Source organism: Lampetra planeri, chromosome 61 (genome assembly GCF_965212315.1).
Source record: "Lampetra planeri chromosome 61, kcLamPlan1.2.h2, whole genome shotgun sequence".
NCBI lineage: Eukaryota > Metazoa > Chordata > Hyperoartia > Petromyzontiformes > Petromyzontidae > Lampetra > Lampetra planeri.
Window position 1 is genome coordinate 2,232,455 of NC_136167.1, and position 26,982 is coordinate 2,259,436.

The window sequence follows — 26,982 nt, forward strand, 5'->3', positions numbered from 1 at the left end:
GAGGTCAGAGTGAGGTCAGAGTGAGGTGAGATCATAGTGAGGTCATAGTGAGGTGAGAGTGAGGTCAGCGTGAGGTCAGAGTGAGGTCATAGGTGAGGTTAAAGTGAGGTCATAGTGAGATAGTGATGTGATAGTGAGGTCATCGTGAGAGTGAGGTCATAGGTGAGGTCATAGTGAAGTGATAGTGAGGTGAGAGTGAGTTCAGCGTGAGGTCATAGTGAGGTCAGAGTGAGGTCAGAGTGAGGTCACAGCTGTGCCGGGTGGTGACGGGTTTCACGACACATTTATATTTACACGCTCTTATTATTAGAGTGAAAATGTTGTTCAATTTGAAAAAAAAAAATACACCACTACCAAACATCGATATTGTAACCACCTGTCCATTTTGGTCGTGAGGTGCATAACATCCTGACGAGCTAAGTAACTTGCAAGCTTATTTAAAAAAAAAAACAATGTAAAAGGACGCTCCGTTGCTTGTAAGGTAATTTCTTTTCAGAGGCCGTCCATAAATGACGTCACGCGATTATGGACGATTTTTGACCCCCCCCCTCGTCACATGGCGTCACAAAAAGTCAGACCCCCCCCCCACCCCCCACAAATATGACGTCACAAAGCTGTGCCCCCCCCCCCACCCCAAAAAAACTATATTTCCATTTTTAAAATAAAACATGCTTCAAATCGCTTTAAACTATTGTCATTGTAGTGCGTATTTAATGTGGCGCTGCACTCTGATGTTGTAGGAGTGCTGTTATAGCAATTAGTGTTGTTATAACAATTCTATATTTATTTAAAGTTGCGCATTTTGATGTGACGTCACATTTCTCAAACACCCCCCCCCCCCCTCGTCACACATCGTCACAAAAATATGCCCCCCCCCTTAGGTGCGTGACGTCATTTATGGACGGCCCCTTATTTACTCTTTTTGCTGGCTACCCTCGGTAAAACCAACATTGTCGACGATCGGTGAGATGAGAAAAGCTTTTATGTCTTTCGGTAAAGTCACGTAGGTAAAAAATGAAATTAATAAAAATAAAACAATGATTTGTATTGTTTTATTTTTATTAATTTCATTTTTTACCTACGTGACTTTACCGAAAGAACTAAGAGTATGAATCCTTGCAGTCACGAAAGCTTCAAATCTAGAATTAAGCTTTTATGTCCTTCTAGGATCATTCGCCAATGACTTCCGCAGTGAATAATCGCGCCTCGCCACTGGCACGGTTTCATGTGCTGTATGTTAAACTTCTATCGCACCGTACGTAGCCAACCAACCCATACATCATCATACCTGTCAACCCCTTATCAGTGCCCCCTGCCTTATCAAAGACCAATTCAGACCGTAATTGGTCACCCCGTGTCCCCCTATAAATCTCAACGTTCATCCGACAAAGTCCCATCACAAGGGAGAAACACAAACAAATAGACTCAACAAATATTTCCCGTATTGAAACGGCTGTATGCCGTATGGATCTGAAAACTCAATTTCCCTGTACAAGAATACGGGGTAAACCGCATGGGTTGACACGGTATGGGTTTAAAAAACAAGAATGTGTTTACCAACACTTATTCTTGGGTTTTTTCGGTAAAGTTCCGTAGGTAAAAATTTAGAATTAATAAAAGTTAAATAAAAATAAAATAAAAATCACGACGTTTCGGAGGCAACACAAGCCTCCGTCTTCAGGTGGAACCGTCACAGCACGCTCGCTGTATCAAGTAAATGAGAAATTCCAAGAGATCCGACCCCGTATATATACTGGTTGAGGGGGGAGGAGCCAGGGCAGGCCCCTGGATAGGAGTTTTTTACCAACACTTATTTTACCTGGAATGACACCTTCTACAAACAGAATGAGGGTACCCATATGGGCTCCCCCTTGTCACCAGTGATAGCCAATGTGTTCATGGAAAAGTTTGAATCAGACGCCATCCAGACGTCCACCCTACGTCCTTCCCTGTGGAAGAGGTATGTGAATGACACTTTCGTCATTTGGCCACATGGCCTCCCAGCATTGAACCATTTCCTGGACCACATCAATTCCAGACACCCATCCATCAGATTCACCATGGAAATGGAGATTGATGGCAAACTACCATTCTTAGATGTTCTGTTTGAGAGGAGATCTGATGGATCCTTGGGACATTCTGTCTACAGGAAAGCCACCCACACAGATTCCTACTTGAAACCTGATTCCCACCACCACCCGGCTCAAAAGAATTATCTCATCAAAACACTATACCACAGAGCTCATGGCATTTCTGACCAACACCACCTGGCCAGTGAATTAAAACATGTACATCGGGCCCTCAGGATGAACGGATACTCTGACCGCACAATCCGCAAAGCTCTTTCTCCCACCATACAGAACCAACCACTTGAAACTCCGATCAAAACTATCACGTTGCCACACATAGCAGGCATGACCAAAAAGATCTCCAAAATTCTAAACAAACATAAGATCCAAGTCCGATTCAGTACAGTGCATAAAATCCGTGATCTAATTCCATCTGTGAAGGATGTAATTCCTGACTTGCAGTACCATGGAGTCTATAAACTGAGTTGCAGCTTTGGTGATTGTTACATTGGGGAAACGAAACGTCATATCTCCGATCGTGTCCGCGAGCACAAGTCAGATCTGAAACACGGCAAAATTGAGTCTTCCGCCGTTGCCGAACATTGCTACAACGCTGCGGGCTCTCATGATATTGTCTTTTCCGAGACCAAGGTGCTCTGCACACCTTCTGGCTACCATCAAAGGTTTGTACACGAAGCCATCCAGATATACAAACACAGACATAACTTCAACCGTGATGATGGGTACAAACTGAGTAATCATTGGAAATATGTTATTAACCATGTAAAAAAGATTTAACTACACATATTTGTACCATCTTATTTGACAGGTACTATTCTGCTTTACCGAGTGTTGACATCAACAGCGTTTAACAGCACTGCCTTTTTTGTATTTCGATTGTCAGCCAACACCGGTTACAACCCGTAGTCGAGGTACACTGATTGTTCTCTTTTAGCCCACCCCCCCCCCAACACGTTCCATTCACTGGCTACCACGTTCAGATAAGCCCGCCCCCTCCCCCCTTAACTTGTATTTAAGAGCTTGTCCCTTGGAATTTTGCCTCACTTGATACAGTAAATATTAGCTGTGACGGTCCCACCTGATGACGGAGACTTGTGTTGCCTCCGAAACGTCGTGATTTATTATTTGATTTCTATTATTTTTATTATTTACTTTTATTATTTATTTCTACCTACGTGACTTTACCGAAAAAACCTAAGAGTAATAAAGCAGGAGTTGTGTTAAGATGTTCAAACACCAAACAGAAACCTTTTGCATGGAATCAAGTTACTGGATTAACTACACACGGTACTTGCGGTGAACACGCAAATAACACATGGCACTGATAACACTATGTAACACAATTTTTATTCCTGGGTAGTAAGTGTTATTTCCTAATTGTTTATACCTAAAAAGTATAGAAAATGCCTATTATTCCCCAGAAACTTTGCTTTTGTGATCAGCATATTGATATTTTGAAATTTACCTATTTGCAATGAGAAAACGGGTGAATTTGTGTCTTTTCCTTCACATAAGGTCAGAAAAAAACAACATATGAATAAAAATTAGCATGTATTTATACTAAAGTAATAAAAAAAATACTACAAAAGATTTAGAAGTGAGTAGTTTTTCGAGATTTACAATTATACTGCAAATCACTTTCACGAATCAGCCCCCAAATGTAGTCTCCCATCATGTTCTCGTTATACTGTCCTTGGTAGCGGCGTTCAAAGTTCAGTATATCCTGGTGGAAGCGCTCGCCTGGCTCCTCCGAGTACGCTCCCATGTTCTCCTTGAATTTATCGAGATGAGCATCAAGGATATGGACTTTGAGGGACATCCTACAGCCCATTGTGCCGTAGTTCTTCACCAGAGTCTCAACCAGCTCCACATAGTTTTGGACCTCGTGATTGCCCAGGAAGCCACGAACCACTGCGACAAAGATGCTCCAAACCGCTTTCTCCTTACATGTGAGCTTCTTGGGGAATTCATTGCACTCGAAGATCTTCTTTATCTGTGGTCCGACGAAGACACCGGCTTTGACCTTTGACTCAGACAGTTTAGGGAAGAAGTCTTGAAGGTACTTTAAGGCTGCCGACTCCTTATCTACAGCTCTGACAAATTGTTTCATAAGGCCCAATTTGATGTGCAGTTGTGGCATCAGCACCTTCCGGGGGTCCACCAGTGGCTCCCACTTGACGTTGTTCCTCCCCACAGAGAACTCGGTCCGCTGTGGCCAGTCCCGCCTGTGGTAGTGCGCCTTGGTGTCCCTGCTGTCCCAAAGGCAAAGATAGCAGGGAAACTTTGTAAAACCGCCTTGGAGACCCATCAGGAATGCCACCATTTTGAAGTCTCTCATGACCTCCTAGCTGTACTCATCATACTTCAAGGCGTCCAGCAAGGTCTTGATGCTGTTGTAATCCTCTTTGAGGTGCACCGAGTGAACCAGGGGAAGAGACGAGTTCTTGTTACCATTATGGAGCAGCACGGCTTTGAGGCTCCTGGATGAGCTGTGAATGAAGAGGCGCCACTCATTCTGGTTACAGGCGATTCCGATTGCCTCGAACAGACTGGTCACATTGTGGCAGAAGCAGAGCCCATCTTGACGGGCTGCATAAAGGTTGGTGACGCTTCCTCTGATCTGCGACTTGCACACTTTTATCCAACAAGTTCCACTGCTTGAGCCTAGACGTCAACAGCTCGGCATTGGACTTGGTGAGACCAAGATCTCTGATCAAATCGTTGAGGTCTTTTTGGTTGGGGTAGTATGGGTTTCTCTCCTCAGCTCCACCTCTGAAATTGTCATCTGCATCTACAACGTCTTCCTCGCTCTCTGACTTGCTGCTCTCTTCTAAAGACGGCTGCTCTCTCTCCAGAGGAGTGGGTACGGGGAGCTAATGGTAGTGTGGCACCGGGGCGATGAAGGAAGGTCTGGATACGTGATAGCAGGTGCATTCGTGCCAGTCCGACGTTTGAAAGGGTCCACCATGGAGAAGTAGCCGTTGCTTGAGTGGTCCATGGGTTCCCGCCAAATTCTTGGGATAGCAAACTTAATGGCTCTTTTCCCCTCTGTACCATCCTGCAAAAATAAATGTATTTGACCCATGACTAATGTGTAAGAGATTCTCCCAACATTTTTCATGTATGATATATTTTGTCAATAACATTTAAAATTGTCAAACATTTAAAAATGTAACACTTTTCCAATAAAACTTTTTTCCACAAATTTTAAAACATAAAATTCCGAGCAACAATTGTCCATCTTACCTTCCAGAGTTTTTTTTGCATTGCTCGCAGGTGAAATGAGGTTTGTCTTGATCCCCGACAGGCATGCCGGATTATCCTCGTAGCAAAAGTAGCTACATATGTAGCATGCTACTTTCAAGGGCCCCGCGATAAATGCTTTCAAGCTATCAATTCCGGTTCAGTGGTTCTGCACTTGCTCTATTACTCTAGTACTACACCGCCTTCAACTTTATGAACTACTGGGTGTTTAAGGCTAGCGATTTGTCGTATTATCTGGCTGTATAGCAAATTAAAAATACAATTACTGTTCTATGCAAGTAATTTGTGTACGTGTTTTAATGTGTTTTTATTTAGGGCCCCTTTATAACATATGCTACAGGCCCCGTACTAGCTTAATCCGGCACTGATCCCAGTGGGCTCTCTTACCTTTAATGGCTACTTCTTCGGTTGAATTTCGTTTCAACCTAAGGACAGTTACCTTCATTGCCCGACCCCAACAATGGCTCCGTGTAAAATAAATGCGCGAATTAATGAACGTCAATATTTTAATCAAATTGTCCAATTTTGTGAGGTCACACCCTAACGAGCTGAGTAACTTGCAAGCGAGTTCAAAACAAACGTTAAGCGGACGCTCTGCAGCACGTGACGTTATTTGTTCATCGTTCGCTGGCTACTCTTGGAAACCAACATTTTTGACGATCGGTGAGTTCAGAAAGGTATTTTACGTCGTCATAGGCTACCACGTGGAATTAAAAATGTATCGTGCTGATTTTATATCGGCAGATTCATACAACGTGATGATTCACTAATGACTCTCACGAATGATATAATTTCACCCACATTTATAATTCACGTCACGTCACGTGACCCTTGGTTGAGAACCCATGACCCTACCCAATGTCTATCCATTGATTCGTGCCCATGACCCTACCCATTGTCTACCCACTAATACGTATGGTCACCTGTAAAGATCGCAGCAAGGGCTTGTCATAGGGTTTGGAGACTTCTTATTTCGTACCACTGATGGCGTCAACAACTTTACAACGCCACATTCAGGTGGCAGAGCCAGCAGATAACCACAGCGCCAGGATCCAGCGGAGTTGTTGTATCGCTGTGATGTCTCCTCCTTCGGGGCGTTGGTGTCTCGTTAGACCTGTGATGTGTCTCGTTCGACCTGTGATGTGCCTCGTTAGACCTGTGATGTGTCTCGTTCGACCTGTGATGTGTCTCGTTAGACCTGTGATGTGTCTCGTTAGACCTGTGATGTGTCTCGTTAGACATGTGATGTGCCTCGTTAGACCTGTGATGTGTCTCGTTCGACCTGTGATGTGTCTCGTTAGACATGTGATGTGCCTCGTTAGACCTGTGATGTGTCTCGTTAGACCTGTGATGTGTCTCGTTAGACATGTGATGTGCCTCGTTAGACCTGTGATGTGTCTCGTTCGACCTGTGATGTGTCTCGTTAGACCTGTGATGTGTCTCGTTAGACCTGTGATGTGTCTCGTTAGACCTGTGATGTGTCTCGTTCGACCTGTGATGTGTCTCGTTAGACCTGTGATGTCTCGTTCGACCTGTGATGTGTCTCGTTAGACCTGTGATGTGTCTCGTTAGACCTGTGATGTGCCTCGTTAGACCTGTGATGTGTCTCGTTAGACCTGTGATGTGTCTCGTTAGACCTGTGATGTGCCTCGTTAGACCTGTGATGTGTCTCGTTAGACCTGTGATGTGTCTCGTTAGACCTGTGATGTCTCGTTAGACCTGTGATGTGACTCGTTAGACCTGTGATGTGTCTCGTTAGAACTGTGATGTGCCTTGTTAGACCTGTGATGTGTCTCGTTAGACCTGTGATGTGTCTCGTTAGACCTGTGATGTGTCTCGTTAGACCTGTGATGTGTCTCGTTTAACCTGTGATGTGTCTCGTTAGACCTGTGATGTGTCTCGTTAGACCTTGCACTGCGTCTGTTCTGGATAACCACAGTCGCCGCACCACTACCAGAGTTTTACCATTTTCTATTCGTGCGTCAAGGTATCATGCGAAATCTACTGCTGCCATGGCATGTGCGGTGGGTGATGCGGTTTAGGGTGGGCCATGAGAGCAGCGTCGCGGAAGATGAAAACCCAAGGAGGGATCTTCTGCGTTGGCTCTTTTGTAGATACGAGGGCCCTAGACTAGGCACTGACCACCTACATTTGTGTATTTTTTATTGGAGAAATAAAAACGTTATTGAAAATGAATAACATATTAACTTCAGATCTGCCCACCGCAAAACGTCAGTGTATATATAAAATATAATTTGTTGAAAATAGTGGCCTAAAAAGGAAATTATACAACAGGGGACGTTTCAGGTAATGGTCCTTCTTCATGTTACACTGCACACATGGAAGACAAACCCACGCTTGCCTCGGTAGACAGAGGCGACTTCAGGTGAACCCTTCCCACGGAGTGTTCATCCCCAGCGACCTGGCTATCACAAATGACAGCGCAACAAATTGGCTCATCGTGGAAATGTCGAGCAGAAGCCAAATACTCTGAACGCGTCATGTTGTTGAGTATGAATGTGGAGGGAGAAAACGGGAGGATGTGCAGGAATTCCCATGCGGCCGCGGTGAAAGAGACACACAAACTCCAAATATACAGCTGGAGTCGGGATCAGGATCGACGCCCACGACCTCCTGCATACCATGCGAGGTAGTTAACATCTCCTAGCCACCGTGGCGCCCACATCTGATAGGAGTGTGACTTGCAGATTTGTGGGTGGGAGCAGGATTTCGCGTTGTCCCTCACATTAGGAATCGCGGGTGAATATAATGAATGTTTTATATTTTCATTATAAACTACTGGAAATAAATCTACAAAGGTGTCCAACTCGTGAGATTAATCCCTATGACTAGAGGCGGTTGGAGCCACTATGTATACGTTTTCTTGGTTCTTTTGGTAAAGTCACGTAAGAGGGAAATAATAAAATAAATACAATTTAAGAATTTTAAAACAAATTTAGAAGGGAAATAATTAAAATAAAATATTGCATTTTTTATGTTTTCTTTTGATTATTTCCCTTCTACATGACTTTACCGAAAGAACCAAGAATATAAATCCCTGCAGTCACGAAAGCTTTAAATCGAAATTTATGTATAAGTTATTGAGTAATGACATGGGGTGATGAAAAAGAAATAACAATAGGCTTTACACCCTTTGTTGTGGCGATTAAACAGGTGTGCTAAGATGTTCAAACACCAAATTAGACACAGGCCGATTGCAAGGCATCAACAAGTCTACATGTAACCGGTGCGTTGACCCAGTGACGTTCAAGTTTAGTACTTATCCCATGGGCTGGACACCTTTATGAATTATTATGAATTAATTTCAAGACAAAACATTAATATTCACCCGCGACATTTGCAATCCGAGGTAAACGACGTTTCACTGCCGATTACAAGCGGCTTCATCGGGCGATGGCCAGATTGTTAGAAATTAAAGTAACACTTTTACTCGTTCTAATAAGACTTAACAAATAACAGCAAGAACCACCTCTGGTCCACACGGTTAGAGGCACGCACTTTGTACATCAGCAGAATGTTCGTCGCGGGACAGATTTGGGAAATCATCACAGCTGGAATTGACGTCAATCCAGTGGAGAATCAAATTTATAGAACTGTAATGTTAACTTTTTCTTCTTGGTTCTTTCGGTGAAGTCACGTAGAATGGAATAAAAAGAATAAAATAAAACATAATAAAAGAAACATATTTTCTTTTATTATGTTTTATTTTTAAAATTAAAATAATTAAATAAAAATATTGTTTTATTATGTTTTATTTTATTATTTGTATTGTTTTATTTTATTATGTTTTATTTTATTATTTGTATTGTTTCCATTCTACGTGACTTTACCGAAAGAACCAAGAAGATGAATCCCTGCAGTCACGAAAGCTTTAAATCGAAAGTTAACTTTTTTATTACACGCTTTTTTTTATTAACTCACTGCCTGTTGTATCCTCAAATCTTGTAACTCAATTTTAACCCACTTCCCAATGTGGTATCGACTGCAAACTTGCTATACTTATGCCATACTGATGACAATACTATATTCTATCATAAAAAAATATAAATTATATATTTTTAAACATTTTTCATGTTATGTTTCGGCTTGGGTCTAATTGTCCACACTCAACTGACGTTGGCTGTAAATCACCACGGCCCCTTACGTTATGGTAAGCTTCGGGGCCACTTCCTGGAGTTCTGCCATTTGGAGTACGGTACATTTCATTAAAGCGTGTTTTTTAAAAAGTTTTTTCAAAACACATTCCTGCGGAGGGAGCTGGTAGGAACGTTGGGTTGCTCGGTCAATGGCCAGGGTCAACGGCGGCGTGGTGTATTCCGCAAATATGCCTGAATGTGAGGGCGGGCACAAGCCGGCGTGAGTAGGTTAAACGTTTAAGGGCACCACGGGGTGACCAGCCCCTCCCCACCCTCCCCTCTCCACCCAGCCCCACCCCTCCCATTTTTGGATGCACGACGGACGGACACAATAATCCCGTGGGCTGGTGTAACCAGGAGGTTCCTACCAGTAATATTACTTATGTGTGTGTAGTCTTTGGTGGTCTGAGCAAGACCACCGACTCACTGCACTTTCATCTTAATCTCAGGAAGTGGCAGAAGATCCAAATCCTTATCCAAGGACCTCGGCGGTTCTAATCTGTTCTTGCGCTTGATGGCAGCAGCAGCAGCGATGTATTTAGGAGCCAAATGGCACTGGTGAGGTCTGCTGGCCGTGGTGGCTAGCAGATGTTAGCTCCCTCGCCTGGTACGCAGGAGGTCATGGGGTTCGATCCCGACGCCTGTGTAATTTGAATTTGCGCGTCTCTCCTAGGTCCTCGTGGTGGTCGCGTGGATGTTTTCTCCACGGTCCTGCGGGGTTTTCCCTCCACATTTAGAATCAACGTCACGCGTTTAGAGTCTTTGGCTGCGGCGATAAATCTCCAGGTGAAAAGCCACTTTGTTGAGCGATCGTTTGTGGCCAGGTCACTAGCCGAGTGGGCCTTACCTGGTAAAAACACATTCCTGTGGAGGGAGCTGGTAGGAACGTTGGGTTGCTCGGTCAATGGCCAGGGTCAACAGCGGCGTGGTGTATTCCACAAATATGCCCGACTGTGAGGGCGGGCACAAGCCGGCGTGAGTAGGTTAAACGTTGAGTTTTATAAAGGCACCACGGGGTGGCCAGCCCCTCCCCACTCAGCCCAGCCCTCACCCAGCCCCACCCTCCCCTCCCCACCCAGCCCCTCCCCACCCTCCCCTCTCCACCCAGCGCCACCCCTCCCATTTTTGGATGCACGACGGACGGACGGACACAATAATCCCCTGTGGGCTGGTGGAGCCAGGTGGGGTTCCTACCAGTATAAAGTTGCTTGTAGTATCGTTAGTTACGACGAGAGGGCTTCGGCAGAGTTCGTGTAGTGTCAATGTTCCTTCTTCTCCTCCGTTGCAGGAGCACAGACCACCGTGGGTTTCTAGACGGCCTGTTACCATTTGACCTCGGTCGTACCAGCTCAGCCACTCTCAACGCGAACCCGCGGGTGACCGGCGTGGCCCCGGCACGTACGTACATACGTATAGTCTTGGTTCTTTCGGTAAAGTCACGTAGAAGGGAAATAATAAAGTAATGAAAATTTCTAAAACAATAAAATTCTCACGACGTTTCGACTGCAACACAAGCAATCATCATCAGGTGTGAAATCCACAGCAATACGTATGTTGAACTTCTTTTGCAACGCTTCGCGCTAATTGGAGGTAAGCAGTGCGGGCGGAGTGAGAGCTTGGGACTCAGACCGTATAAGGCAGAGGTCGCAAATGGGTTTTGATTCCTTACCCGTACCCGGCCGCACCAGGGTCGCTACCCGTACTCGTACCCTACCCAAAATGAGTGACAAACAGTTACTCACCAGTGACTCACTGCCTCCCCGTACCCGGCCGCTCCAGGGTCGCAAACCGGTACCCGTACCTGGCCGGGTGTCGGGTAGGGTACGGGTATCGGGTACCCGATTGCGACCTCTGGTGTAAGGTGACGTGAAACCCCCCTCCCCCCACACCCTCCCCCTGAACTCCGCGTCCGTTCGGCACGAAGCACCGCAACGCAAGGCGATCGCCGGCACCCCTCTCGTTTTATTGAACCCTGCGCACGCGAACGCGCCTGCCGCCGATCGATCGCTGCCGTAACCACCGCTCAACAACCACAGCACGGGAGGATGGGCGTCGCGGGCGGAGGGGCCGGGGCAAATGCGCCCCCCCCGGCATTGCCACGCACGACAAACACACGCCACGCCACGCAAAAAAATAAAACGACCGCTTTAAATATAACAACATTAAATAGGAACACTTAAACGCGCGCAGGCGAGCACGGCCGCTTCGGGATGCCGCCCCTGATCAGTGGAGCCTGCGGAACGGTGAGCGACGGCCGCTGGCGAGTATATTACAGTCGTGTTCTCCGATGGCGCGGGAGTAGCTGGCGCTCCTGAAGGACGCCGCGTGACGGGAAAATCGCGTTGTAATAAATAATACATAACATAGGGATAAAGCGCAGTCAGCGATAACGCGCGAGATGCGTGACGCGGGCCGAACAAAGACCGAGGCGCGTGGGCAGCATCTAGAAGCATCCAGCAGCATCCCAATGCCTTGTGCGACGCCACGCCGAGGCAGCCGTACGACCGCTTATTCCTACTTCGTGTTCTATCCGATTCGCAACCGCGTTATAAAACAATGCGTTCCCCCCCCCCACCCCCCCCCGATACATTCATCGCGTTTTGAAAACTACATGGCGGCACAGGAGAACCGACTGCGCATACAGAGACTGGTGGGCGTATTGACGGAATGATGTGCAACAGGCGGTGGCCGCAATATCAATTTTGTTCACGATACAACACGCTCACGAGATCAATTGTCCGCATCGCGATATCGGTTTCCCGTAACTTTGCGATTCGTTTCATCTCGAGTTGATCGCCCCGTGCGTGTGTGTTTGTGCTTTGCTGTTGTCCAGTAAAGGATGGAGATTAAGAGTTCTTTTACACCCTTTCCCCGATCCGAGACGACTGCGGCAAGCGGCTCGGCATTAATCTTAATTAGAGAGGCGCAGTGGTTAGCGCCGTTGTTTTTAAAGGCGTCGTTACTCGCCGCGGGGAGCCGTAGCGGCACGACCGCTGCACTCCACGACAGCCGGCGCCAACGCTGTGCCACACGCCGTCCCGCGTGGCCTTGTGGGAGCCTCGGGCACCGATGAGGTTCATGTTTACGTGAACCTCGTTGGCATGGCATCGGGAGAAAAACGTACGACCCACACCGGTGTTCTTCATTGCAAGGCCACGCGACCCACCAGCGGCCCCTGGAGGCCTTTAGTGCGGCCGCTGACATGCGGTCCTCCCCGACAATACACTCAAGAGTGAAAGCACCCTTCGTCGTCATCGTCGTCATCATCGTCGTCATCGTCGTCATGCTGCTCTCAAACAAACCCGCAATGGTTTCAAATGTGTGGCGGCCCTCGCTCACACTCGAGATGTCATGAAGGCGAAAGTGGGCCCCCCCCCCTCTGAAAACTGGTGGAGGACATCACCGTACGTACACGCCGTCGAAATGGGGAAGGGTTAACTGCAGGGTTAAGTCGGCCGTCGGTTCGTTAAGAGTCGGTGACGCTTCCGACGCGGCTGCCTCAGCAGCCTTTGCTTCCGCCCTCAGCTCAACGTGACGTCGCTATTTTGCCTTGAGGCGTCGTTTAAAAATAAATCGGTCGAGGAGTGGGGTGGGGGGTTTACTCGGCGCGTCGCGACGCGGTCAACCGGGCCGGCCGCCCTCCCATGACTGGTCTCTCTCCCTCGTGGGTGCTGTCCCGCCGATTGGCTTGTTCCCTCCCACGAGTTACCGCCAATGTAATTGGTCTATCCTCACCGCGGTACTCTTCACCGATTGGCTTGTTCCCTCCGAGTTACCGCCACTGTGATTGGTCTATCTTTACGGTGTACTCTCTACCGATTGGCTTGTTCCCTCCGAGTTACCGCCACTGTGATTGGTCTATCCTCATCGGGGTACTCTTCACCGATTGGCTTGTTCCCTCCCACGAGTTACCGCCACTGTAATTGGTCTTTCCTCACCGGGGTACTCTTCACCGATTGGCTTGTTCTCTCCGAGTTACCGCCACTGTGATTGGTCTATCCTTACGGTGTACTCTCTACCGATTGGCTTGTTCCCTCCGAGTTACCGCCACTGTGATTGGTCTATCCTCACCGGGGTACTCTCCACCGATTGGCCTTTTCTCAAATACTTTCCCCCCCTCCCCCACCGATCATCACTGGTCTATTCTACTCCATGATTAGTTTATCCCCGAGGGCTCCGTTCACCAATTGGTCCGTCTCAGGTACCACGATGGTGAGATGTTAACCACCTCGCCTGGTACGCACGACCCCGACGCCTGCCGTATATTTGGAGTTTGCACGTCTCTCTCTCTCCTTGTGGTCGCGTGGATTTTTCTGAGGCCTCTGTTGTTTCCCTCCACATTTAGAATCAACGTGCGCTTAGAGTATTTGGCTGCTTTCAATCTCCACATTATACGCCACTCCGTTCAGGTCGCTTTTGAAACAGAGATACATAGCTAAGTCGGCCTTAACTGGTAAAATAAAAAATAGTTTATCTTAGCTAATCCCGCTCCGTCATTCGTTCTATCCCCCCAACGGGCGCTGCCTCGCGATTGGCCCATTCCCGGTGATGCCGCCCAACAACCGGTCCACCTCCAATATCCCTGGCCTGTAATTGGTCTATCTCCGCTGTCACCACTGCTCCGTGATTGGTCGATCCCCGTTGAAGCCGCCCCCCCCCCCCCCCCCACCGCCCTGACTGGTCTATCCCCGACGATGCTGGGCCCTGCAATTGGTCTATCCCCTGTAGGCCCACAGGGTGACGGTCCTGTCGGCGGACGAGCTGAGGAAGGCCAGGTCTTCCGGGTGCCACCGGCACTGGATCACTTTGTCCGTGTGCTCGGCCGCCACCGTGACGGGCAGCGGCTTCGTCAGGTCGCCTGGGGGTACAGGCGGAGGTGGTGGGGGGGGGGAGTCAGACAGACAAGGTCATCCCATTACAATCAGCATCATGATTTGGCATCTCTTACATGATAACAACCATCCACATCGCCATTCATCTCATTATCGTCATCATCATCATCTCCTTCATGATAATCACCACCCTCACCACCATCGTCTCATCATCATTTGGCATGGCCATTATGAGAACCACCATCCTCATCGCCATCATCTCATTATTGTCATCATCATCATCATCATCTCCTTCATGGTAACCATCATCCTCACCACCATCGTCTCATCATCATCATTTGCCTTGATGATAACCACGATCATCATCATCATTCGACATCGCCTTCATGATAACCACCATCCTCAAAACGTAGTCAGGCTCTGCAATGTTCACATCAGTGCTCTACGACACATTCGATCAAGCCAATGAGTTGGCGGGGGGCACTTGGGGTGCTGTTCCCGGGGCCCTATTACCACCACCGCCACCACCGCCACCACCGCCACCACCGCCACCACCGCCGCCACCACCGTCACCACCACCGCCGCCGCCGACGCCACCCTCACCCTGCAGGTCGGTGAGCATGGCGCGCCCGTCGTAGGAGCCGGTGAGCAGGTAGTGCGCGCCGCCGGAGAAGCGTACGGAGCGCACGTCGGCGGCGTGCGGGCGGTAGAGCTGCACGACGCGGCCGCCCCGCACGTCGTACAGCACGCAGCTGCTGTCCTCCAGCCCTGCCGCCAGCAGCCGCCCGCTCGGGTCCACGGCGACGGCCGCCACCGCGCTGCCCGCTGTCGCCCCCGGAGCATCGCACGCACGCAAAGGTAAGGAGGGGACACCACGTGTACACAACAACAACAACCGCCATTCGCCACTAAGTGGCGGTGACGTCACCACGACGCTTGTGCCAGGCCATGTGCACCTTGAGGCCACGTGAAGTGTCGAACGCCCGCTGGCAGGAGGTCACGGGGCAGACCCAGATGCCACGGGTCGACTGACTGAGATGACTGGCTGATTCACCACCTGTGCCCCCTACTGTGCCAACTTGCTGTGCTTTAGCCACCCGGCGCTCCGCTCGTTGTTGTGAGCGTCGCTCCTCCGCCCTCCGTTGTTGTTGGAGGGCGACTGCCTCCAACTGCCCAGTAGCGTCCTTCATGAGCCTCCTCCACAGAGGCCGATCTTGACACTGCTGGTTCCAGTCATCGGCAAGTCCACTCAGCTCCACGTCCTCCTATACCACATCACTCCATCTCTTCTTTAGCACGTGCTGGGCCCGTTTACCCCCCTCGATCCACCCGAACAAAAGCTGTTTGGGCATGTGGTGATTGGGCATGCGGTGATTGGGCATGTACACACATAAACATGCTCCCCCCCCCCGTGTATACTGTAACAGACTGTTGGGGCAAGTGCTGTTAGCGAGCACCTATGAAGGCCGAGACGGCACGCGAGGGGGTGGGTGGCCAACACCACGCCCGGCCGCCTTTGTCTCCCCAGTGACGATGTTTACACACCGCATCAGGTACTCATTGAGGCTGACTCGACCTAAGGGAGGCCTAGGACCGGTTGAGATAATCGTCAATGGTGTTGGCCGTGAGCGGGAATTGAACCCGGGTCGCCAGGTTCGTAGTGTAGCGCGCTAACCGCTACACTACCGCTCCCCACTGACACACACACACACAGACTGACACACAGACAGACACACACACACACAGACACACACACACACAAATACAGACACATAGAGACACCACGTACATACACACAGATACAGACGCACAGAAACACCACGCACACAAAGATACAGAGACACCACAAGACAACGGTCCCCTCGTGTAGCCTTAACAGACTGTTGGGGCAAGGGCTGTTGGCGAGCACCTACAAAGGCCGGCACGGCACACGAGGTAAATCTATGGCCAGCACCACGCCCGGCCATCCTTTGTCTCCCCAGTGGCGACGTTTACACATTGGCACCGGGTACTCGCTTGAGGTTGAGTCGACCTAGGGGAGGCCCAGGACCGGTTCAAATAATCGTCACCGATGTTGTCGGTGAGCGGGAATTGAACCCGTGTCACGAGGTTCGTAGCGCCGCGCGCTAACCACTACACTGCCCGCTCCCCGCTACGCGTGTACACAAAGACAAAGGTCCCCCGCGTAGCCACGCTTTACCCCACCCGCACGCGACCTGCCGATCGGCTGCCGTTCTACGCTGCCTGGTGGGGGGACAAGAGCCAATCCGGGGCGCCGGTAACCCCTTGCGCCACGGCCGCTACGGAGCCGGAAAGAGCGCGGGGCGCGGAGACGGTGGAACGGAGGGGCAGTCAGGGTCAGCGGCAGGGGCGGACGGAGGCTGCCGGCCGTTCGGCGGCGTCGTTACCCGAGCCGGAGAGAGCGGTGCCCACGACGCTGACGCAGGAGGGGACGCGCAGGTCCCAGAAGCGGATGGTCTTGTCCTGCGCCCCGGACACCACGAGCCAGCCGGCCCACGCGTACAGTGACAGCACGTGGCCTGGAAACACAAAGATCCCCCGCGTAGCCTTGCTAAGACCGTCGGGGCAAGTGCTGTCAGCGAGCAGGAGCAGCAGCAGCAGCTGTGAAGGCCGGGCGCGACGCACGAGCACGGGGGGTTTGGATGGCCAGCGCCATGCCGTCTCCCCAATGAGTCACCACAACTTCACACACACACACGGGGCATGCGCGCACGCACGGACAGTTCGCGAGCCAGCCGCGGCGGTTCGAGTAGACCGTGTGTCCGTCGGCACGTACCCGTGTGCCCGCTGAGTGCGTGCAGGCCCTGCCGGGCCCGGCAGTCCGTGGTGTAGATGTTGCAGTCGCCGGCTCCTGCGCTCACCAGCACGGGAGCGCCGCTGTCGGGCGTCTCCAGGAACGCCAGGTCACGGATGGTCCCGTCGTGCATGCTGAACTCCAGGTCAGGCCCTGGGGTGGGTGGAGGTGGAGGTGGGGGGGTATTCAGGAGGTCGTGGGTTCGATCCCGACCCTGTATATTTGGAGTTTGCGCGTCTCTCTACGCGTCGTCGCGTAGATTTTTCTCTGGGTCCTCCGGTTTTTTTCCCCTCCACATTAGAAACGTGCATGTAAAGTCATTTGGCTGCTATAAATGTGCACGCGATGATAAGGCCACTTCGTTGACCTATCATTTGTGGCCAGGTCGTTTCTAAAATAAGAGCTCTGTATTCGCTCGGTGGGCCTACCCGGCAAGTTTTTTGTTTGTTTTAGTATGGGTCTCTATGGATCTCTATGGGTCTCTGTGAGTTTCTGTGGGTCTCTACGGTTTTACAGTGGTACCTCGGTATACGACCGCTTTGGAATTTGGTATACGTCGTGTTTTGACGAGAAAAAAATGTCTTGGGATACGACGTCTTGCTTGGGATACGACGCGCTTGCTAGAACTCGTATGGGTCGGGATGAGTCACCGCGTACAGTACCGCGTACACAATACTGTTACGGCTCTAACAAGCCGTAACAGCATTGTGTGGAATGACCAGACAATGTCACACTTCAGGAACATTCTTAGAAGAAGGCAAAAACAAACTTCAATGGGCAGGTTTTTAGTAAAACTCAAACCTGGTGAGCCTCAACCAGGTCCAAGTCAAGAAAAAAGACAGAAAAGAGAAAAAACTCCAGAAATTTCACCGTGCGTGTGTGCGTCCCACCGTGCATGCATGTGTGCGTCCCAACGTGAAAGCGTGCCACAGTGCGTGGGTGCGTCTCACCGTGCGTGCGTGTGTCCCACCGTGCGTGTGTGCGTGCCACCGTGCATGCGTGGGTGCGTCTCACCGTGCGTGCGTGCCACGTACCCACGGCGTTGCAGGTGTCGGCGCTGAAGGGCAGCACCTTGACACACTTGTCGTTGGAGCCGGTGGCCAGGAGGTCCCCGCGGGGGCTCCACGCCACGCAGTAGATGGAGCCCTTGTGGTGCTTGTTGCGTTTGAAGCGCACGGCTGGAGCCCGCACCTCCTGGTCGTCACTGCAGGCACAAAGATCCACCCCCCCATACAGCCTCAACGGACCATCGGGGCAAGGGTTGTTGGCGAGCGTGCACGCGCGCCCGGTGCGGTGTGACGTAAACATCGCCGCTGGGGAGACAAAGGCGGTCGGTCGTGGTGCTGCTGGCCACACACCCCCTCGTGTGCCGTGCCGGCCTTCATAGGTGCTCGCTAACAGCACTTGCCCCAACAGCCTGCTAAGCCTATACGGGGGACCTTCATCTTTGTCTTTGGGGGTGAGAGTAAAGTGTGTAAGTTGGCACAGTAGGGGGTACACAGCTGGTGCATCTGCCATTCATCTCAGTGAATCAACTCATAGCACCTGCAGGGTCTGTCCCGTGACAGCAGTGAACCTTCGTCACTTCACATGGCCTCAAAGTGCACCTAGACTGGCACAGGCGCCACTCAGTGGTGAATGGCGGGAATGGGTGTGTTTATGTGGTCGTCTTTGTGTGCGTGTATGTGTGTGTGTGTGTATGTGTCTTTGTGTGCGTGTGTGTGCATGTGTGCGTGTGAGTGTGCGTGCGTGTGCGTGTGTCTGTGTGCGTGTGTGTGTGCGTGTGTGCAAGTGTGTGCGTGCGCGTGTGTGTGTGCGTGCGTGTGCGTGTGTGCGGCACCGGAAGGAGAAGGAGTCTGGGTAGGCGCACACACGCAGCGTCTTCGAGTTGGAGCCGACGGCGTACAGCTGCCCGCCCGGGTGGAAGGCGACGGCGCGCACGGCCTGAGCATCCTCCAGCGTGGTCACCGCCACAAAGGGGCGGTCGTCGCGCTCCTGGCGCGCACACACACAGACGGGTGACGCACACACACAGGCACACGTGTGACACACACGCACACGGGTGACGCACACACACACGCGCGAGTATATTCACGCTCGCACACATGCGAGTATATTCACGCTCGCACACACAGCGGCGGTCACCCAGGGCTCCGGGGTGCGGGAAGAAGTCTGGCGAATTGCCCGATGATGCTGGATATAATTACCAGCGAAACGTCGTACTCAAAAATTGTAAATGTTGTGGATTCACTCTTCAACACACCGGTGGGCTAAAGCAGTGAACTATTTTGTCTTTTGTCAACGTGACACTTTTTACTGATTGGCCGTGTCGGGTGGTGGAGGGTTACGACACATTTATAAATAACGCGATCTAACCCAAACACCTTTATTATGAATAATATTAGTCGCGAAAGCCTACGTGTTAAACAGAAGCCTCACCTGCTCGTCCTGCGCGGGGCTCCTGGTAGCGCCTCCCGAGTCCTCAAGCCGCCCAGACACCCCCAGCCTGGACGCAGCCACGAGGAGTAAATGGGAATAAATGAAACCCCTCAACATTCCGAGAGCCGCAATGCGCGTGGCGAACACGAGATGGCGCTCCTTAGAGAGCCCTCGCGCGCACGGCTCCCGAGCCGCGGGGGGGGGGGGGCACGTGCCCCCCCAACGATCCGATCCAAATCCTAATTTCGATCGGATCATTGGGGTTTGTTAGTAATAAATCGGCATTTTGCGACCCCCACTGCCACTGTGTAGCATATTATTACGTGCCAGGGACTCTATGAGATGATGGGACAATAGTCTGAGTTCATAATTGGCAATAAGTAATGGCAAAGCGGTTATAAGTGACTCACAGAATTGTGCGCAGTTGCGTTTACAGCACACACGACTTCCCTTCAGCGAGCGCGATGCCGATCACACAAAGCGGTTCGAATTCTACCCTCAATCGATGGCTGCGCCATCGCCGCACACGCGTTGAATAGAAAGCAAGGGACAAGTCCCTTACTTACTAACAACTCCTCTATCATTTCTCTTTGCTGGAGGGGTTGCCTCCCCTACCTGAAAATCCTGGCTCCGCCATTGCCTGCACTGGGCGATTAACAACCCTAACAAAGCCCTAACCCCTGACCCAGCGGTTCCCAAACCTGTGGCCCGCGAGGCAACTACTACTACGACGGAGAACCACGGAAAAAGCTGAATAAACAGCCTCGCCACAGAAATGTACAAGATGCTGGTGAATAGCGGATTTTCGCGGATAATGATGTTGGCCTTGGGAAATCCGTAATTTTATAACGAAGTACCTTAAAACATACGAAAATTGGCTATTAAATAAATGAAAATTATTGTGAAACAAAAAATGTAAATTGGTTATGATGAACATGAAGTAAAATGAATAATTACCTCACCTTAAATGGTGATGATGCTGCAGAGTAGCATCATCATCATCATCATCACTTTACCTCATCACTTTACCTCATCACTTTACCACATCAATTTCTCTCTCATCACTGTACATCTCATCGCATTATTTTTTTCTTGATGCGGCAGTCGTGCGGAGATCCCGGATGCGATTCGCGGACATCCAGAATCGCGGAGAGCGAGTTCGTGACGAAGGAGGGAACGCCGTTTAGGGGCCATCCATTTAATACGCACGCAGAAATCTGTCAAAACTTGACCCCTCGCCCCCTCCCTGTACGCACAGAGACTTTTTACACCCCAACCCCCGAATCCTATCGAACGGCCGATATTTAATCCACGCTGAAACGATCAATGACGTTTTTAAGCAAACAGATAGTCCACCGCCGGACTATCGAACTCATCTGAAGGCCGATGTAGACAAATTATTATCGAGGCTTCACCACCCCCACCCCATTTCCTATGCGTACGGACATTGTCAGTAGACCCCCCCCATACGCATTTGGATTAAACCCTCCTCCCCCCTCCATGCGTACGTACTCAATGTATAGCCCCTAACTAGTAGTAGCGTGTGGTGGTCGGAATGTTTGGACGTTTTAGAGGCGTCCGCACGCTCACAGCGGTTGGGAACCGCTGCCCGAACCCTGCGAGAGTGGAAAGCGCACTGGGGGTGAGGGCACTGAGAGCTGAGAAGCCTTGGTCACCGGGTGCCCACAAACCTTCTGGGGGGCTGGGAGACCCCCCCTGACCCCCCTCCCTGACCCCCATACAACCCCGACGCCCCCCCCTCTGACCGCTCCCACGACCCCCTTCGCCCGCCCCTCCCCTGACCCCCCCCACCGTCCCCCCCGCGCTCACTTGTCAGCGAAGCGCACGGGCGACTCCTGTGGACGGGGCACCCTTGTCGGCGTTGAGCCTTTCCGCGGCGTGCTGCTCTGGGCTCTGCTGGCCTCCACGTCCGGCCGCTCGCCGCCGCCGCCGCCGTCGCCGTCGTCGCCGGCGCCCGGCCGCGTACCGTTAGCGCCGCCGCGCTGAAGGGCGTTGCCCTCGTGGGAAGGCCTGGCCGGCGCGAACGCCTCGGCGGTCACCGGATCTGCGGCGGCATCGGCGGCGTCAGGGCGCCGGGTTCCGGCGAATGTGTTTGTGCGTCGAGTGCTCGAGGGGGCGTCGGGGGTTCAAAACGTGACCGGCGCGAGCCTCACTCACCCAGGCCCAGGGACTGCTGCAGGTCGGGGCTCAGGCCTTCCATGCTCACGGTCATCTCCTCCAGCTTCTGCATTGACCTGTGTGTGCATCGGGTGCGAGGCAGGCGACAAACCACAGGGCACACACCGGTTACTAAAAATATGAGCGGAAATAGAGTTTGTGTAGCAGTGACAAATACGAGGCTTTATTTCCTATAGGCCGCTGTACGTGAGCTGTATCGTTCAGTTTCGTTCCGACAAACGGGGCACTACTTTTTCCTTTGCTCAATATGTTCAACGTTAATAAAAGGTATCCAAGCAAAAAGTTCTCCACGCATTATCCTGCAGTTAATGAGAAAAGTGTAATTTATTGGCGCACTATATTCACTGCGTATTGAGACATATAAAACTGTTGAGCTAGATTTTCAACCAATCAGCATCGAAAACGTAAGTAGGTCAGAGCCAAAATCAAGCCAATATCACTACGCACATGTAAACATGGAGGAGGGCGTAAGCAGCGCAGCTTCATCTGATAGCGGCGATCAAGCTCGATTAACACCCGTAAAGTTTATTCTTCATGTCGGAAAAGATGGTGGGAAAGGTCCGTAGCCCTTTACTGAAGTCCGATGGAAAAAAATCAAGCAATGCGAAGGTGAGTTCCACACAGCCATGTCCTTTATGGCAGTGATAGGCAAACATTTCAAAGAAGCAGGACTACAGGATATGCTGATTGAATCAAATGTGGTAGCTGTTGGTTCAATAAATGGAGTCATTAGTGGACATCACTACAACCGTAGCATTCGTGGACACAAACTCCTATTTGAGGCAATGCATATCTTGCGGTTGAGGTCATTTCTTCAGTCCCTTCCTGAGCAACAGCACACTCGTTACATATCAGCCATGGAAGATCTAGTACGAGAGTACAAGTCTGAGGCAAGATTTTCATCTAACTCAGTGTCTGACATATCAGATATGCTGTCCTGCTATGATAGATATGTACATGAGATGAACTCTGTTAATCCCACCTTTGGACTTTGGTGCTCATACATTGAAATGGTTCAACTGTTACTGAGTTTCATTAGAGACTCTGACTGGAGCCTTCACTTAGCAACAGTGAGACGTATGCTGGCATGGTATTTTGCATATGACCGCCAAAATTATGCAAGGTACCTATCAGCATATTGGGTCGAGATGATCAATCTTCCAAAGACTCATCCACACTGCTATGAGGAAGTTACTGCAAAAGGAAACTGGACAGTACAGCGTAAGGATGCTAACAGGTTCTCATCCATAGCTTGTGACCAAGCAATAGAACAAACCTGCAACCGTGATTCAAAGACCAAAGACGGCATAACTGGGATAACATTGAACAGAGGTGCCGTCCAGCGATGGATACTGTCTCATCCTGAACGTTCTGCAATCACAAGGCAGTGTGAAATGATGGCTGGAATGCAACATGAAGAGAGGGGTCATAAAGAGTTGGATGCAACAAGAATTGCAAAAGACAATGCTGCTGTTATATCTTTGGTTTCAGCGGTTGAGTCTATGATCAATCCCTTGCTGCCTCGTGAAGATCTTGTATGTATTAGCTCTGGTGTTGTTGCTACAAAGACTGTCAGAGATGACATACAAAGTGCTTGTGATAAAGGTGAAACAGCTCTGAAAAATGTCATCCAAGATCGAGTCCAGTCACCAAAAACAGACTTCTTCTCTCCAATAAAGTCCTTGAAGCTCACTACGTTTGGGGATCAAATGAAGAAATTATCCAAGACAAAAGATGAAAAATCAAGTCATTCTAAAAAATGACAGGAGACTCTTTGCATGACTGTTAGTGATAAGTCAACCCCGGTCTGTAAACTTGAAAGAGATTCTGACATTCACTTGGCAATATCTCATCCCCGCTAGCAAGCACTAATGGTTCATTAGCCAAAATAAATAAGGCCGCTCTTCTAGCTTGTTTAGAATCAAAGAACAATGACTGTCATGTGAACAAGACTGTTGGTGATAATGATGCCCTACTGATAGATGGCATGGCATTGATCAGGAGTCTCAAGAATATACCAGACACATTCGGTGAGCTTGCTGATGATCTTCTTCAACTTATGATTAAGATGGGTAGAAAGTTCAGTTGTCTAAGGGTCGATTTTGTCATTGATCGCTACCCGGCAGTGAGCTTCAAAAATGCTGAACGATCAAGATGTGCTGTTGCTGGACAACAATTACTGCAAATATACAGCATCAAGCAGAAGACTCCAAGTCAGTGGACCAAGTTTCTAGCCAGTGGTGAAAATAAAGAAGCCTTGACAGACTTTCTCTTTGAGACATGGAGAACTGTGCCTTTACAAGCAGCTGGAAAAGACATAGCTATCTTTGTGGCACACAGAAATGTATGTCATCAACTCACTCTTAAAGATGGCATTATGTCTGTCAAAGAGGTAGAATCTTTGACTTGTGACCATGAAGAAGCCGACACGAGGCTCCTACTTCATGCAAAACATGTCTGAAGTTTACTTTATAATAAGATAATCATCCAGAGTCCTGACACTGATGTTGCTATCATTTCACTTTCAATAATGGCTAAGCTTCCCTCAGCAAAGATGTACTTTCTGACAGGAACAAAAGACAGGCAAAGAATGTTCGATCTCCAGGCTATTGGTTCTGCTTTGGGTCCTTCACTAACAGAGACACTGATAGGACTACACACATTCACTGGCTGTGACTCAACTAGTTCCTTTTATGGGAAAGGAAAAGAGAAACCACTAAATATAGTGTCTGGAAATGCAGAGTACATCAGTGCATTTGTTGCTCTTGGGAGGCAATTTGAAATGGACAGCACCACATTTGTGACCATAAAACGTTTTGCGTGTGAGCTGTATGAAGAAAAGGTATCAGATGTTAATTTGGCCAGATACAATAGGTTCTGTGTCCAGGCCTCTTCCGAACAGGCATTACCTCCAACAAAAATGCACTTACAGAGCACTTCAAGCGTGCTAACTACCAAGCTGCAATCCACAGGAGAGCATTGGATCCTTTTATACATGCTTCCAGTCCAGACGGCTTTGGATGGATTGTCAAGGATGGTGATCTCATCATATCATGGATGACTAAACAGATTTTGGGGTCACTCCACTGTGGGTGTAAGTCTCGTACTTGTACAGGTGGAAGGTGCTCATGCCACAAGGCTGGCCTGGCCTGCACTGACCTATGTAAATGTCTTCATTGTGACAATTTGAGATTAACTGAGGATATTGTTTCATGTGCATCTGATAGTGAGGACAGTGATCTTGATATTTAGTGATGTGTATATGATAATACAATTAATATAGGACAGATATATTTAATATAAATCAATCAAAATTAAATCTTGTTTACAATAATAATTCCCGTGAATATGTACATGTAGTGCAGTTACTGCTCGTGTATGCGAATTGACAATTCACCATTAAATGTGTTATTTTGAAAAGTGTTTTTTATATATTATATTTTGGCTTAATTCTATTTGTTATTCAGATTTTATCTCAAATATTACCTTTGAATTGGAACAACATAATGAGAAGTAATTGGGATGTTAATGCTACAGTAGAAGTTTTCTTGATAATCTTATCATGTTTACTGTGCATAGATAGCAACTTCAGGTATATCACACATTTCAAACTGGTTTATTTTGTACTTCAAGTGGTAATTCTGCATTTTTGGGTTTATATGATAAACAGGTTTGAAAGTGCAAAATTCCCTATGGTTTCCCTTTTTTTCAAAATGGGCACCTTTAGCATCATTTTTCTCAAAAACTGCAAGGTTGTGTGCGGATAACTTTTTCCTAAGGAATTTCTATATATTTCTGATGTTAGATATAAAAAAGCAGGTAGTGTCCCACTTGGTGGAACGAAACCCTATTTCTAGGCCTCTTTTAGGCTACCGACAGCGGCCTACTAAGGCACGAGACACTCTCTCTCTCTCTTCAAGGATTCCATGCACTCCCAGCGTCCCGAGCTCTCGCGTTTCCCCCCCACTTTTACGTCCCTCAAGCCCCTTTCTCGAAGGTTCCTTGACCCGCTTTCCCTCCGGCCAATCACCTTCCCACTTTCTCTAACGGATCTCAACAGACCTCCCTGTCAATCGCCCTCCGATTTCCCCGCTCTTTCCGTGTTGTATTTCCCCTCCAATCCCTTCAATTTCCCTGCCTCTAACCCAGGGGTCCCCAACCCCCGGGCCGCGGACCGGTACGAGTCCGTGGCCTGTTAGGAACTGGGCCGCACGGCAGCAGGAGGTGAGAGCGGTGAGTCCGCACGTGGCCCGCTCCCGTTATTTTATTGACCACTTCCGTCCGCGCCTCTTTCCCGCACTGCGCGCTTATCTCAGTCATATTGTTGGTAAGCCCACAAGCTCTAACCCCGAGGCGAAATGAGTAAAAAACAAACGTCGCTGGAGAGCTTCTTTGAAAAGGGGGAAAGACCCAATTATGAACCCCCCCCTCCCCCCAGTCCATGAAAAAATTGTCTTCCACGAAACCGGTCCCTCCACACAACAAACTTGTTGTGTTTAGTTTGTTGTCCTTCCCCCCCCCCCCGCGCACCTCTGATTAGCATGGTTGGTTATGTACAGTGTGAAAGAAGTTCAACATACATATACAGAAAACCACAGACACCCAGACCCATAGAGATCCACAGAAACACCCAGAGACCCATAGAGACCTTCAGAGACCCATAGAGAGACCCACAGACCCACAGATTATCACGGTTGGCTACGTACGGTGCGAGAGAAGTTCAACATACATACACATACGTACATCAATACAGACCCATAGGTGACACCCATAGAGACGCATTTATTAGCACGGTTAGCAACGTATTGTGCTAAACAAGTTCAACATAACGCTGCTGGATCACAGGCAGCCACCACCACCGCCGCCGCCACCCCGATGGCAACACGACTGAGCGCTCGCCGGCCCCCCACGCCCCCCCCCCCCACCGTTCCCACCGCTCTACTCACCGGCTGAGGAACTGATCGGTGAGCCGCTGCTGGCGCGCGCTGGGGTGGGCGGGGGCGGCGTCGGTGGCGGCCACGCCCCCCTCCAGCAGCATGGCCTGGTAGAGCTGGCGCTGGGACTCCTGCGCCTCCAGGTGCTGCTGGTAGCGCAGGCGCTGGCGGCAGTACTCGGCAAACTGCTGCTCCGTTGAGTCGCGCGGCTGCGGGAAGCGTCAGGCGCAGAGTCTCCCACGATCGCCGATG

At 49.8% G+C, this 26,982-nt stretch overlaps 1 protein-coding gene across 3 annotated transcripts in view; it reads right to left on the reverse strand.

Moving 5' to 3' along the window:
* Positions 1-11,453: 11,453 nt before the first annotated feature.
* Positions 11,454-26,982, reverse strand: part of WDR47 (WD repeat domain 47) — a 31,711-nt gene continuing 16,182 nt past the window's right edge. For all 3 annotated transcript variants that reach the window (XM_078619039.1, XM_078619041.1, XM_078619040.1), the window contains 10 exons: positions 26,743-26,939; positions 21,776-21,852; positions 21,428-21,662; positions 19,598-19,664; positions 18,999-19,153; positions 18,193-18,362; positions 17,141-17,311; positions 16,752-16,883; positions 14,947-15,168; positions 11,454-14,369 (listed from right to left, as the gene is read on the reverse strand). In XM_078619039.1, coding sequence (XP_078475165.1) covers positions 14,227-14,369; positions 14,947-15,168; positions 16,752-16,883; positions 17,141-17,311; positions 18,193-18,362; positions 18,999-19,153; positions 19,598-19,664; positions 21,428-21,662; positions 21,776-21,852; positions 26,743-26,939 — 1,569 coding nt within the window. In that variant the 3' untranslated portion in view covers positions 11,454-14,226. The remainder of the gene's footprint in view (positions 14,370-14,946; positions 15,169-16,751; positions 16,884-17,140; positions 17,312-18,192; positions 18,363-18,998; positions 19,154-19,597; positions 19,665-21,427; positions 21,663-21,775; positions 21,853-26,742; positions 26,940-26,982) is intronic.